Source organism: Triturus cristatus, chromosome 6 (genome assembly GCF_964204655.1).
Source record: "Triturus cristatus chromosome 6, aTriCri1.1, whole genome shotgun sequence".
NCBI lineage: Eukaryota > Metazoa > Chordata > Amphibia > Caudata > Salamandridae > Triturus > Triturus cristatus.
The window spans coordinates 763,744,271-763,758,063 of NC_140589.1; the positions used below are offsets into that span (position 1 = coordinate 763,744,271).

The window sequence follows — 13,793 nt, forward strand, 5'->3', positions numbered from 1 at the left end:
ATGATTGTCTTGGCAATCAATCAGTCAGTGTGGTCTCATAACTGGCGTCCCCCAAATGTGAGCCCTCCCCTCATTCCAGTTGAGTCAGACAAGAACCTGTGAATTGTTTTTTGACTCATGTCTTCCACATATAAACAAGTTGCACGCTTTTGCTGAAAGTCATTCACGGCTTCAAAAATGACCATGATTCATGCTCTGATTTTTTCAAAGCTTGATTATGGTAACTCTCTGCTCTTATGCATCCCTAAGTATGCCATCAGGAAGCTTTAATTTGTATTAAACTCAGCAGCCAGACTTGTATTGGGACTTGGGCGTAATACCCTGGTCTCTAGTCCGCTACGTAAACCTGACTGGTTGCCGATGGGAAGGATATGCTTATTTAGGGCCACTGCCTCAGTCACACAGCACTCTATTGCCAAAAGAGAGATAACTATATGAAATGCTTATTTCTTAGGCATCTTCCAGCCCATGCTCTGAGATCCTCCTACCAGTTTCAGTTGGCCATCCCCAGATTCAAGAAAACTAGAGCAGGAGGAAGGATGGTGTCTGGAATCATTCCCAAAGAATAGAAAAGTATGCCTTTCCACCTTAGCTCCCAATGTTTTTCCGGTGCAGTTTAGGAAAGATCTCAAAACCCACCAGTTCAATCTCAATGTTTAAAACAGCTTAGAGGTCTTTCCATCCTTTATGTGCGAAGCAGGTCTTTTGAGCGTCGGGACACCTCCTCTTGAGGTACATCCGTTTTGGGCCCACTCACTTTGACAAGGGCATTACCCCGAATTGCCTCATGGCCGAGGCTGGTGATCTTCGAAAGCATTGAGGTGTAAACACACACTGGGTATTTCAGCACATGAAGCCAACAAGCATGAAATCTTTTTAGTGCATTCTGTGTGGTTCTCCTCCCATGATTTTGTAAGGAGCCACATAGAGCATTTCACAACACAATCTTCACGTACATTTACTAAAAAGCCATAGATTCTGAAAAGGAAGTGATGAAATACTCCAGTATTTACATGACATGCCAATGAAGATTGCCACTTCTCGGTGTATTAGAAAAAGTGGCAAAAAGGGAACTTTTCTTTCTCAATTTCTTAGGCATCTTCCAGCCCATGCTCTGAGATCCTCCTACCAGTTTCAGTTGGCCATCCCCAGATTCAAGAAAACTAGAGCAGGCGGAAGGATGGTGTCTGGAATAATTCCCAAAGAATAGAAAAGTATGCCTTTCCACCTAAGCTCCCAATGTTGTTCCGGTGCAGTTTAGGAAAGATCTCAAAACCTACCAGTTCAATCTCAATGTTTAAAACATCTTAGAGGTCTTCCATCCTTTATGTGCGAAGCAGGACTTTTGAGCGACGGGACACCTCCTCTTGAGGTACATCCGCTTCGGGCCCACTCACTTTGACAAGGGCATTACCCCGAATTGCCTCATGGCCGAGGCTGGTGATCTTCGAAAGCAGTGAGGTGTAAACACACACTGGGTATTTCAGCACATGAAGCCAACAAGCATGGAATCTTTTTAGTGCATTCTGTGTGGTTCTCCTCCCATGATTTTGTAAGGAGCCACATAGAGCATTTCACAACACAATCTTCACGTACATTTGCTAAAAAGCCATAGATTCTGAAAAGGAAGTGATGAAATACTCCAGTATTTACATGACATGCCAATGAAGATTGCCACTTCTCGGTGTATTAGAAAAAGTGGCAAAAAGGGAACTTTTCTTTCTCAATTTCCCTAAAATAATCTGAAAAGTCATAGTAATACAGGCAATTCAGAAAAACTTTCATTTTTGTAGCATCCATCTACACTTATATAAAGCTGCAAAACGTAAACATACATGTATCTCTCAATCTCTTGTAGTACACAGGAGGTCTAGACAGGCTTTAAAAGCCTGTATTCCTGTGCTAACTTTCAAGTTATGGAGATCTTACAAAAGAGGACAGCATATGGATTACAACAGTGTTCTCAGACAGGAGTAACTATAATCACTTAACTGCTAGGTTTAAAAATATTTGGAAACTTCAACATTGTCTCACATACATGATCTTGTCAGTTTAGGAAAATTCAAACAATTTGATATCAAATACAAAACTTTGTTTTTGGAAAAATAACCGTATTGTCTTCATCAAAACTATGTTAATTAACTAAAACATTGCAGCTTGTCTTGAAATACCTGTTTTTTCATTTTAGTGGCCAAAGAGCAGATTGTCATTTTCATCAAGTACTCACATATATTAGTGCTACACATGAATAGATTCTATGTCAGTACTGGAGGGGAGGATTATGCCTTCTTTCTTCACTTTATTGGCATAGCAGCGTTAAGGTTAACAAAGGACTGCATCTCCCATGAACCATAGGGAAAGGTAGTCAAAAAAACAAAACACATGTTACCAACCAATCCTGATCCAGGAAACCATTTGTCCATTCGGGGGCCAGCTAGCCCACCATAGTCCATTGTCAGTGTCCTCTCTTCCTCTTTATTTGCTGCTAAGCAGCAAGATAAGTGCTCTTCAGTTTTCTCCTAACTGTTTAGAGCTTTGTGCTCAATAATTGTGTTTTTTTTTCTACTTTATGCTTATGCGCGTTCGCGCTGTGTCTGTTGATTGTTAATTCTTTAGATTCTGTTTAGAACGCTTTGTGTTCCACTGCTTTGTGGTATTTATGCGATAGCTTTGTGTGCGTTGCGCTGTGCAGTTTTTACAATTGGTTAATTAGGCGCGCTTGCGCCGCGTTCATTTTACTTTGCTCTCCCTCAGCGTGTGGGCTACGCTGTTGCGAGCGAGCCGCGGGTACGGTTTTTCGTCTCTACACGGCGTCCTGCTAGCCTGTGCTCCTTGGACCTCCTGCCGCCGGGAGGCGCAGGAGGTCGTGACGGGCGCTTCGCGGGGTTTGATCTCTCTTCAGGAGATTTCAAACTCCGCACGCACTCACTAATCGAAGCCTCTGATCTGCGGTGAACACCCGCGAAGGTTGTAGCAGCAGCGGTAAACTTTTTCCATCACGCTGCTCGTTTACATGATTCCACGCTCTGTTCCCAGCACAATACCATTAAGGGTCAGATTCTGTACCACCCTGTCTTTCTGAAAAACGCCTTGATGATGTCCTGTACTGCCATTCGGCACTCGCAAAGGGGACACGGCCCAGATCAGTTTTTCCCTGATTACAGGGTGAATTTTCCTGTACCTTCTGTCCCCAGCAGTTGGTCCCCTGGGCTAGAACCCAGTTAATTGCAGTCTTGCCGCGCCAAAACTAATAGGCTGACACCCAGCCCTAATTAAGGCCCTCATTGCTGGCCTAGTGGGTTACCACTCTTGTTTCCATACATTATATCTTGTGTACTCATCGCTATGGAGTACTATGATGACTATCAAGAGGAGGAGGACCCCCTCGCTGAAATGCCTTGGGGGTACACCTTTTATGAGGCTGTGGATACCTCGATTTATCGGGCGGTGGATCAGGCCATGTCCCCTTTGGAGGACAGGCTCTCCCGCCAGATTCAACATGCATTTGCCCGGCTTTTGCAACTGATTACTCCACCCCTCCAGGACCAAGCTACTCCTTTCCAAGATTCCCTAGGCCCTTCACCGCCAAAGCACTCCCGCGAACTGGGGATGGATGTGGATGCTTTTGAGCATCTTAGACAGGCTTTTATTGACAGCCAACCGGCAGTTCCTGCAGGGGTTCCCCCCTCCCGCGCCGGCCCTCCCCCCTGCTGGTCAAGTTCCCTCCCATGCCTCACAGACCCCCCCTAGCACCTCCCAAGCCCCCCCCGAGCACCTCCGCCATGCTTGATCACAACAATATTGTGCACCCATCTTCCTCTGACTGGGCTCCAGCAGATAAGGTAGCCTCTTATGTGGCTGGACATATTCGGTGCCCTCTTGAGAAAGAAGCTTGCAATTGCCTCCGGGCGGAGTGCCCCCACCCCACTCTAGAGGGTAAGGTAGCCCTTACCCCTGAAATTGACTCCCGGATGTCCACTTTTCTTCAAACGTTTATCAGGGATCCCAAGAAAGGGATAGACAGATCCTAGAGGGCCTGCCTGGATAAACTCCTTGGCCCTATCACCAAAATACTAGATATGGCGGAAGAGACAAAGGAATCTGGCTCCATCATTTCCGCTGAGACCTTGTCTCGATGGGCGCAGAGAGCAGTGATATTTTTGGGCAATGCCAATTGTGCCCTTTCCACCGAATGTCGCCGGTCCCTCCTCATTAAAATCGACCTAAAGTTAGGGGACCTGGCGGACTCGGAGGCGGGCGCCATTGCTCAAGGTGGTCTGTTCGGCGAGCCCTTCGTGAAGGAGCTCGGCAAGTTTGTGAATACCTTCACATCGTTGGATAAAGCCCAGTCTACGATTAAGAAAGTATTCCCCAGTATTTTTCGCGGACCGGCCGAGGCAGGGGCCGCTCGGCCGGTCCTCAGCACCGCCAGACCAATCAGAGAGGCTTCGGACAGTACCAGGATCAGTCCTAGTTCGGGAATTTTTACCCCACACGAGGACGTCGCGGTAAGGGGACAGGCTTCCGAGGAAGAGCTGCAGCCTCCAGTCCAGGTGAGAGTTCTCCCTTCTTCCCCACAAAACATAGGGGGGCGGTTGGCAGGGTGTTTCCAGGCTTGGTTGACCAGCACACACGATGCTTGGGTACTGCAAACTGTGCAGGGTTTTCACATATCGTTCCGATGGAACCCAGTGCAAAGAGCCACCCCCCACCCTATCCAGTTTTCCACGCAGGATGCACTCCTGGTAGATGAAGAGGTCGCTTCCCTTCTCAGAAAGGGCGCTATCAGCCTTACTACCCCTCATCCCAGGGGATTTTTAAGCAATATTTTTCTGGTCGACAAGACCGATGGTGGCAAAAGGCCAGTAATAAATATGAGCGAGTTCAACGAATGGTTGGTTTACCGCCATTTCAAAATGTAGGGGATCCATCTCCTTCGGGATGTGCTCCGCCCCTCGATTGGATGGTCTGCCTGGACATCAAGGACGCCTATTTGGTGGTTCCGATATTCCCGCCACACCGACGGTTTCTGCAGTTTACCTGGCGCCACCTCACTTACGAGTTCACGTCCCTGCCTTTCGGGCTCTCGTCGGCCCCCTGGTGTTTCACCAAGGTTCTCAAACCGGTGGTGGAATACCTGTGGGCCAGGGGAGTCAGGATGATGGTGTACCTCGGCGATCTTGTCCTGATGGCCTCTTGTCCGCGTCGTCTGACGCAGCATCTTCAGATGGCAGTGACTCTGCTTCAAGATCTCGGCTTTGTGATAAACGAGAAGAAATCACTGTTACAGCCGGCTCAAACCGTTACTTTCTTGGGGTTCGTCATAGACTCCATGGCATCCACTCTCAGCCTTCCGGCCAGGAAGGTCTCCAAGATTCGTTACGAGTTGCGACGCGTCCTTGTCAAACAACGGGTGTCCCTCCGCCTGTTGGACCGGGTGGTGGGTCTTTTGTCAGCGTCAATACAAGCCATCTTCCCGGGTCCCCTCCACTACAGGGCCCTGCAACGTCTCAAGGCGTTCTTTCTACGCAAAGGGTATCCGTATTCTCACACGGTTGCCTTGTCCACCGAGGCGAGGTCCGAAATCCACTGGTGGTTAGACCATATGGAAGCGTGGAATGGCAGAGCAATCTTCGGCTCTGCCCCTGACCTAGATATAGAATCGGATGCCAGCAGGCTCGGTTGGGGAGCCAGGTGAGAATATCTCTCCACAGGAGGGTTGTGGTCACCCGACGAACAGAAGTTGCATATAAATTGCTTGGAACTTCTGGCGGGGTTGCATAGAAGTTGCATATAAATTGCTTGGAACTTCTGGCGGGGTCTTTCGCAGTACGCTACTGGACGAGAGATTCAGTGCAGTCATGCGTGCTCCTAAAGATGGACAATGTTTTAGCAGTGCGCTACGTGAATCACCTGGGGGGTACCAGGTCGAAAGCTCTCTCGGACCTAGCGGCGAGATTTTGGCAGTACTGTTTGGACAGTCAGATCTCTGTCACAGCGAAGTATCTTCCGGGTCGCGACAATTAGGAAGCGGACTTCCAGTCGTGCTACTTCCGGGATTCCAGTCTCTGGCGACTGGATCAGTCGGTTTTTGCGAGACTCTGGGGCCCCTTCTCGGTGGACCTTTCTGCATCCAGGCTGGATCGTCAGACTCAGCGATTTTTCAGTTGTAGACCAGACCCCTTGGCAGAAGCCACAGATGCATTCCTCCAGGACTGGAGTGGGGAGCAGGGTTATGCGTTCCCGCCCTTCGCGATGATCACGAGGTCAACGGCACAGGTTTGCAGGCAAGCGGCGGATCTGGTCATGATCACCCCGCTGTGGAAATCTCAAATCTGGTGTCCGATTCTTCTGGAACTTTCTTGGGATTTTCCAATCCTACTCCCCCAGTTTCCGACTCGCCTCACGAGTCCAGATGGGATTCCACATCCTCTAGTGTCCACGAACTCACTGTGGCTCATGGCGTGGCAGTTTCCGGGGTGGATGAGAAGCCCCAGGACGTTCGCGAGAGGCTGAGACATCTATCTCAAAAGCATGGACGGACAGTACTGTCAAAATGTACAAGTCCGAGTGGAGCAGATGGGTTCGTTGGTGTCTGCGACGGGGTTTCGATCCCTTGGTCACGGATGTGGTCCACGTAGTAAACTTCCTGGTTCAACTTGCTTCCGATGGGTTGGCTTACCGGTCTATTACCACTTTCAGGTCGGCCATCTCCTCTGGTCATATCCCAGTGGACGGGTCACCTTTGGGTGAACATCCCTTGGTTTGTCGCTTGCTACAGGGCATCCACCCTTCCCTACCTCCGGAACCGCGTTATTCCGCACTCTGGGTCTGGAATGTTAATCAGGTTCTTAACCTATTCCTACCTTGGCAGCCTAACAGGTTCCTCTCCAGGAAGGAGCTTTCGGCGAAATTGGCCATGCTCCTGTGTCTGGTATCTTGCAGACGAGTGTCAGACGTGCAAGCTCTTGATATTTCCGGCAGAGTGTTTACCCCAGACGGCGTGAGTTTCACGTTGCTAAGGCACACGAAGTGCCATACCAGGTTAACCTCCTATCCGCAGTTCCCGGATTCCTCAAAACTCTGCGTGGTTCGCTGCCTCAAAGCGTATGAAGAAATGACGGAGGAGTTTCGCCCCCCCAGGAGAGCGACAATTCCTCATTTCGCTCCAGAAACCATTTAAAGCGGTTTCCTCACCCACCATCGCCAGATGGGTTCGTTGGGTGATGCAGGAAGCTGGCATAAGCCTTCATCATTTGTGGGCGCATTCCGCAAGAGGGGCTATGGCTTCTAAAGCCTTTAGCTTAGGTGCTCGCTTAGAGGATATCCTCAACGCAGCTGATTGGTCGTTTACTTTAAACCGATTCTGATTATGGCTCATTTGATTGTGGGCAAGCTTTGAACAAGCATAATCCAGTCCTGAAATAGAATGAAAAATTTCCTAGTTAACGTAACGGAAAGTTTCAATTCTATTAAGGACTCGGAGGTGAGGATTATCCCACCCTATGCTCCTGGAGGAGACCCCTCCCCATACTGCAGTATGAAATTTACTTGACTTTAAATGTCTGCATTATGATTACTGTTTTCAGTTTACACTGCGATATTTTCTTTGTAGGCTTTCACAGTTTGTTCCTCCGGTAATATATTCATATCGTTTTCAGGTTCTGATACGCACAAGCAAGACTCCTGAAGAGACTGAATGGGCTGTCTTCGCGCTCCGTAAGAGGACGAGAGGACACTGACAATGGACTATGTTGGGCTAGCTGGCCCCCGATTGGACAATGGTTTCCTGGATTAAGATTGGTTGTTACCATGTGTTTTGTTGACTACCTTTCCCTCTGGTTCATGGGAAATGCAGTCCTTTGTTAACCTTAACGCTGCTATGCCAATAAAGTGAAGAAAGAAGGCATAATCCTCGCCTCTGAGTCCTTAATAGAATTGAAACTTTCCGTTACGTTAGCTAGGACATTTTTCATTCTTCTTTGCCTTCATTAGTATCACCATCTCTTTGCAGAGATACCCACAATGTACTGTGAGTTAGCACCATTATGCTAGATTCAGAATTATACCAAGAATGAATGTCATCATGCAATGGAGGTCCATAAGAGGCAGGGAAGTAGCACTGTTATGTTAGGACTAGCATTACACAAAAGGATTGGCATCGCCATGACATGAAAGCCCACAATAGTCTAAAAATTACCATGTTATGTAATGGCCAGAATTACACCGAAGGCAGACACCATCATTCCATAGATTTGCACAGTATGCCAGGAATTAACCTGTGCTATGCTATGGCCAGAATTATACCCAAGATGGGAATCTTCTTGCATTGGAGGTCTACAACATGGTGAGAATTAAACATTCTGTCTCAGGTCCTGCATTACAACTAGTTTGGGCACAATTATGTCAGGTGGGCACCATCATGTTAAAATTCCACAGTCTGTCCTGCATTACCAACCAATATGGGCCCAGGATGCTTGTTTTGGGTCCAGGGAGGACCTGGCCTAGCAGTTCAGGCTGGATTGTTCCCATGGGGAGCAGGGTAAAGACTGATTTGCATATGGCTGGGTGTAAACTGGAATGGCATGACATGCAGAAAAACAATGGATTCAACCCAGATCTGTGACTGGGGGCGAATGTTTGATTTGTTTAGCATTCCGTCCATCATCTGTTCTTTTTATCATTATGCTGGAGGCAGCATTATACCAGGGAAGAGCACCATAATGCAGTACTGTTCAAAACTTATATTTTTGTTGAGATTTTCATCACCCAAGCTTTTATTTAATGATGTTCTAATCATAAAAGTGAGTTTTGAATTGGATAATAGGCATAGGCTGCAATGCACAGCTAGATGAACTACCAGCGGATGTTGGAATTCATGACAGGGAATGGAGGCATGGTAAAATGTAGAACTGCAATTTTAGCCGCAATTTAAGTCTTGATCAAATTAACATACAACTCTACTAAACTTACAAAAAAGCAGCGCCTGTGCCTTTATTGTGCAGTCCAATTGAAAAAGAAGAAATGCTTTCATGGAGAGGGAAACTCTGGACCTGATTCAGTTTGGAGGGTGGAGCACAGTCCGTCAGGGTGGCGGAGGACATTACCTCCATCACCCTGACAGACTTCCCTCTGCCAAATTTAGAAATGGCTGCCAGCCTAGCAGTAATCACTGCACATTGAACTAAAGGTTTGGTGGATGAGCGCCGTTGGTTTTGATGGCCGTCCACCAAACTTTTAACTTTTTATGTTTTTCAAAAACGGAGATTGTTTTTGAAAAACTAAAAAACTAATGAACTCCATATGCTGGGGATTTTCTCCCAGGAAGTGGGGGTCATTATAGTGTTTTTTCCTGTCCCGCATTGTCAGGTTTATCCTGGTGGCGATGAATAAGGAAAATATTAACATTACACCGTCCACCCTGAATTGGGCGGGCAGTGTGATGTCCTTTCTCCTGATGGCCTCTACTCTGTTGGGCCATTATATGAAGTATTCTGTCAAAGGAGCCAACGTGGTCTTCGTTGGCAGAATACTTGAGGCCCATCCATTTCTAAATTAGTTTTGCTGATGGAGGGATTGGCGAGCAGGGTACTCCGTCACGTTTGCAGCAGAATATCCTGCCCGCAAAATTCTAAATCAGAGCCTTTTCTAAATAGGATACTTTCATGGTGATACATGCTATGTAGAAGATGGTTACTACAAATTATGCATTTCAGGGAAAGGGCAGAGTCATTGTAAACCAAGTCTAGATCTCATCACTGAGGAGGAAGAAATGCAAAAGGCTTTCGGCCATATTTGTCTAAAAGTAGTGCAGCGCAGCAAATCACCTTGCTGTGCTGTGTCACAGGAAAAGCGCAGGACTGCGCCGTATTTATCACAATACCTTGCATTCCTGCCTTTTCCCAGCACTGGCTCACAATGTGCTGCCTAGCGCCAACGCGGGCACCCTTGCACCTTGGTGCGTTGCAAGCAGGATTGTTTTTGTGCAGGAAGCAACACCTTCCTGCACAAATCCAATCCCCTGAGGCATTTTCCTCTTTCTATGTTTGCTGCAGGATGCAGCACATATAGAAAGAGGAAGTAATTAGGAGAAATAATGATATTTCTCCTTGTTACGCCTGCTCTGGGAAGGCGTAACTTTTTGGCACATTCCCAGGCCTACCAGTAATGATATATCTGGGAATGTGTGAAAATCCATTAGTGATGCGTGGTAACACCCACGCAATGCCCTTGGAATGCCTCCCTGGAGCAGAGTAACGCAACGCAGCGATTTGCGCAGTGTTACTCCAGTTTTATGAAGCCACTCGGGGTCATGCAAGGGGGCCTTGTGTGGATTGAAAATTGCATTTTAGGGATTGCGGTGCTTTGCACCATGTTGCGTGGTGCAAAATGAACGCAACCCCTTGATAAATATAGCCCTTAGTTTTTATTAGATGCCATTCTATGCAATGCAGCCTTTATTTTACAATGTCAATGCTTTGGGGGAGGTGGTAGCAAGAGCTCATCTGATTTGTGGTGAAGTTCTTAATTGGAAGGAGAATCCACTAGACGAATTTCCTAGCTAATGGAAAAGTAAGATTTCTGACGTTGAAACCTCCTGCAGGTTTAGTACATTCTCAACAACATGGAAGATTTTCTATCAGCAATCAATTCTAAGTCGAGATAAAACGTTTTCGTCCTTTCTTAATGAGATAAACATCATCATGGAAGATCTGAAACCTGGGTCATTCTGAAATAGCAAAAGTGAAAAGGGCATTTTATAAAGGGGGATTAGTGCATAAATAGTGATGTGCCATATGTGCAAAAAAACAACCACAAAACAGGCCATGCCATGAAAGGAGGCAGGAAATCTGACTAATGTGCGAATTGTGCAGCGAACAGACAAAGGTAGATTGAGAGCAGGTGCTAGCATTCGTAAACCCCCACAAGGAGCACAAAGTCTTAATGCACCTGAAGGTCATACCCTGAGCTGTACACAGCCAACATAAAGCATCTCCCATGCAGTCCTGTCAAAATAGACTACATGCTGTCCGGCCCTAACCCAAAAACCACCACTGCTGGAACATTCCTGACAGTATGTACATGACAGAGAACAGGGAGTGGTGGTGAGATGTCATGAAAATAACCATTTTATTTTTTAGCAACCCATCCTGAACGGAGTGTCAGGACAGTCAATTGCTGCTGAGTGGCAGCAGGAAGCTGTGCACTTATGTTTAAAGTGCGCATGTCTCTTTGGCCAGCCGTCTTGCAATTGCCAGTCAGACATGTGCATTTTAAACTTCTCTGACCTAGTTGTCATAGACAGCTGGGTTAGACCAAGCCCAGGACTTCAGTGCCCTTTAGAGCGCTGAGAGAGGCCCCTACCTCCAATCCTGACTCTTCTCTCACATCATGAGAGCAGTGCCAGAATTGACTAATGCAGTTTCCTGGGTCTGGAGCTTCGAGAAGCGAAGAAACCCGAGCGAGGAGGCCATCATGTGGAAAGTCAGCAAGATAAGGGCCTTTTTTAAAATTATTTTAATGCCGCCCATATTTTGCCCCCCCCCCCCCCCCCGCCCCCACCGCCCTAAATACATGGCAGCCTCCACTGAAGAGGAGGGCTTTGAGCGTGACCAGAGCTAAATTCAGAGCACTTGACACGACCCAGCAGTAGGCGGTCACCATGAATTGCTTGAGTGTACCTATTACTGAACTCCTTAGGAACATACAAGGCGACTTGAACCAAATAGCAACATACATACTGCTTTACACTCAATGGAGAAGTGCTAGAAGAGTTGCATTTAAGTACAACTATCTCAATGTATTTTAAAGTTGCCATGGCTCACGAGATATATCCCTGTCAGCAATTTCACATATCTTGCAACAGGTCACAATGCAATACTGATTCATGCAAGTAAATATGTCACTTTGTCAAAGGTACTGCCAACCACCCTCGTTGTGACGGTCAAAGATTATGCCAAAGTTGGTTTCCCAAATGACACAAAAATGACTGGCACACACTGCTTGTTTTTCTGGGTCTGCAGATGATGCCAGGATTCTGTTCTAAAGCCAGTTCCATATTTTGCGACAAGACAAAATCCTTGATCCAAATGGCTCCTTCCGTAAGCCTTCAAATACTCTGCTAAGAACACCGAAACCTGTTGCTTTCCTTACCATCGCCATGCAATAAGCACATGCCCAAGCCCAGAATAGCCATCCACCACATGCATGACACAGTCATATAGGATGCATTTGCCCAGTAGTATTCACATCACCTTGGCTGACCAGCCTAGACCGATCCAACCTGGTGACCACCTCTATTTTCTTGATGCTTTATTGCTCTTTCAATATGATTGTTTTCTAAGTACTTCTTTTCTAGTACTGTTCAGATGCGAGTATGAACTACCTATTCTGTTTGTTTTTCCAGTTGCTAATCGGTTGATTTATGACGTTTGTTATCCAGAACACGGCTTTCTCTCTTGTAAAGTGTGCTAATGCGCTTGCGCAAAGTTCGCTTTATAGACAACCAAAAATAAATAAATACAACACTGCAGTCTGATATGCAACAACCACTTCTTAGTGTCCCCGCTTCTAGGGTACAAAATTACATTGCTGCATATGCACAAGGGTATAATAAGTATAGGTTTTCACATGCACAGAATGAATGACAACCCCTAAAACAGAGGTTCAGTCACCATGCTGCCTCTTTCTATCAGTCCATGCCTCTGTGCCCAGCTACTCGAGAACCATTAAACAAAGTTTTAAACATCTGTACACAAGCCTACACATCCTCGGCATATGCTACATGACCCACAATCTGACAATGGACACTATGGAGAGGGCATTTGGGTTGTCGAACAACTGGGTACCAAGCCAGATGGCTCCTTAGGCTACACCCAGGATTCAGTGAGCAACGGTTTCGCTTTTCCCATCATCATTATGGATCTATAATTTAGCTAAAGAATTGATCTGATATTGGGAAAGTTGGCAGCCATGTTAGAGGCCACTCTGCAGTGCGGAATGTGACAACACAGATGCCGAGCTGTGTCATGTCATGTGTAATATCTTCAGCAAACCACTTCTGTTTTAGACAACAGCACTTCGCGTGTAGAGAGAGATGTGTTGGTTCATACTTACAAAGGGAAAAGTAAAACTACAAGTCCCAGAATACAATGCCATGCTGAATAACTGGCAATAGCTGCTATGCATGACATAGGACCAGTTAGCTTTTATCCAAAAACTACAGAAAGCCACACCGCATTCACTTCAGAGACAGCAGACGCAACGTAACGCACAGCTCCTTTCTCCCTACAGTGCAGAGACTGCGCGACAGGAAGGACCCAAGAAGGGGCTGGCCTCACCTGCAGGTGTTTGACTTTGCTGTGGCTGATGTAAAGCCTGGTGGTGCTGGCGGGAATGCTTTTTGGCACCTCAGTGATCCTGTAGCATTGCACTGCTCGCGTGGCCTCGCAGCTGCACCTCCGTGGGCAGCCTCCGAAGACAGCAGGCAGGTGGGAAAAAATGTACAGAAAACAAAACAAGCGCATCTTCCAGGACTGCAGCTTCACAACGATTCCACCCGTCGGGAAAAGCAACCCTCACCCACAATGCTACAGATTTTAAGGTGTCAGCCCTTTTATAGCACGACCTCCGATCTAGGGTTACCATGACGGGGAGCCTTTGTCCACACAAGAAGGTGACAAATACAATACACAGCTTTGGCCTGGTTAAATGTTGGGAACTATTACAAAGAGCAGAGGTCCCGACCAATGAGTAATGGCCTTTGTATTCGGAGATATAGAAACCAGGGTTAT

The 13,793-nt window shown here is 46.9% G+C and overlaps 1 protein-coding gene across 2 annotated transcripts in view; it reads right to left on the minus strand.

The window, feature by feature from the left end:
* LOC146817831 (nephrocan-like) overlaps positions 1-13,555 on the minus strand; it is a 99,678-nt gene extending 86,123 nt beyond the window's left edge. For both annotated transcript variants that reach the window (XM_085609249.1, XM_085609248.1), the window contains exon 1: positions 13,341-13,555. In XM_085609249.1, the coding sequence (XP_085465375.1) occupies positions 13,341-13,526 (186 nt within the window). In that variant the 5' untranslated portion in view covers positions 13,527-13,555. The remainder of the gene's footprint in view (positions 1-13,340) is intronic.
* Positions 13,556-13,793: the final 238 nt, after the last annotated feature.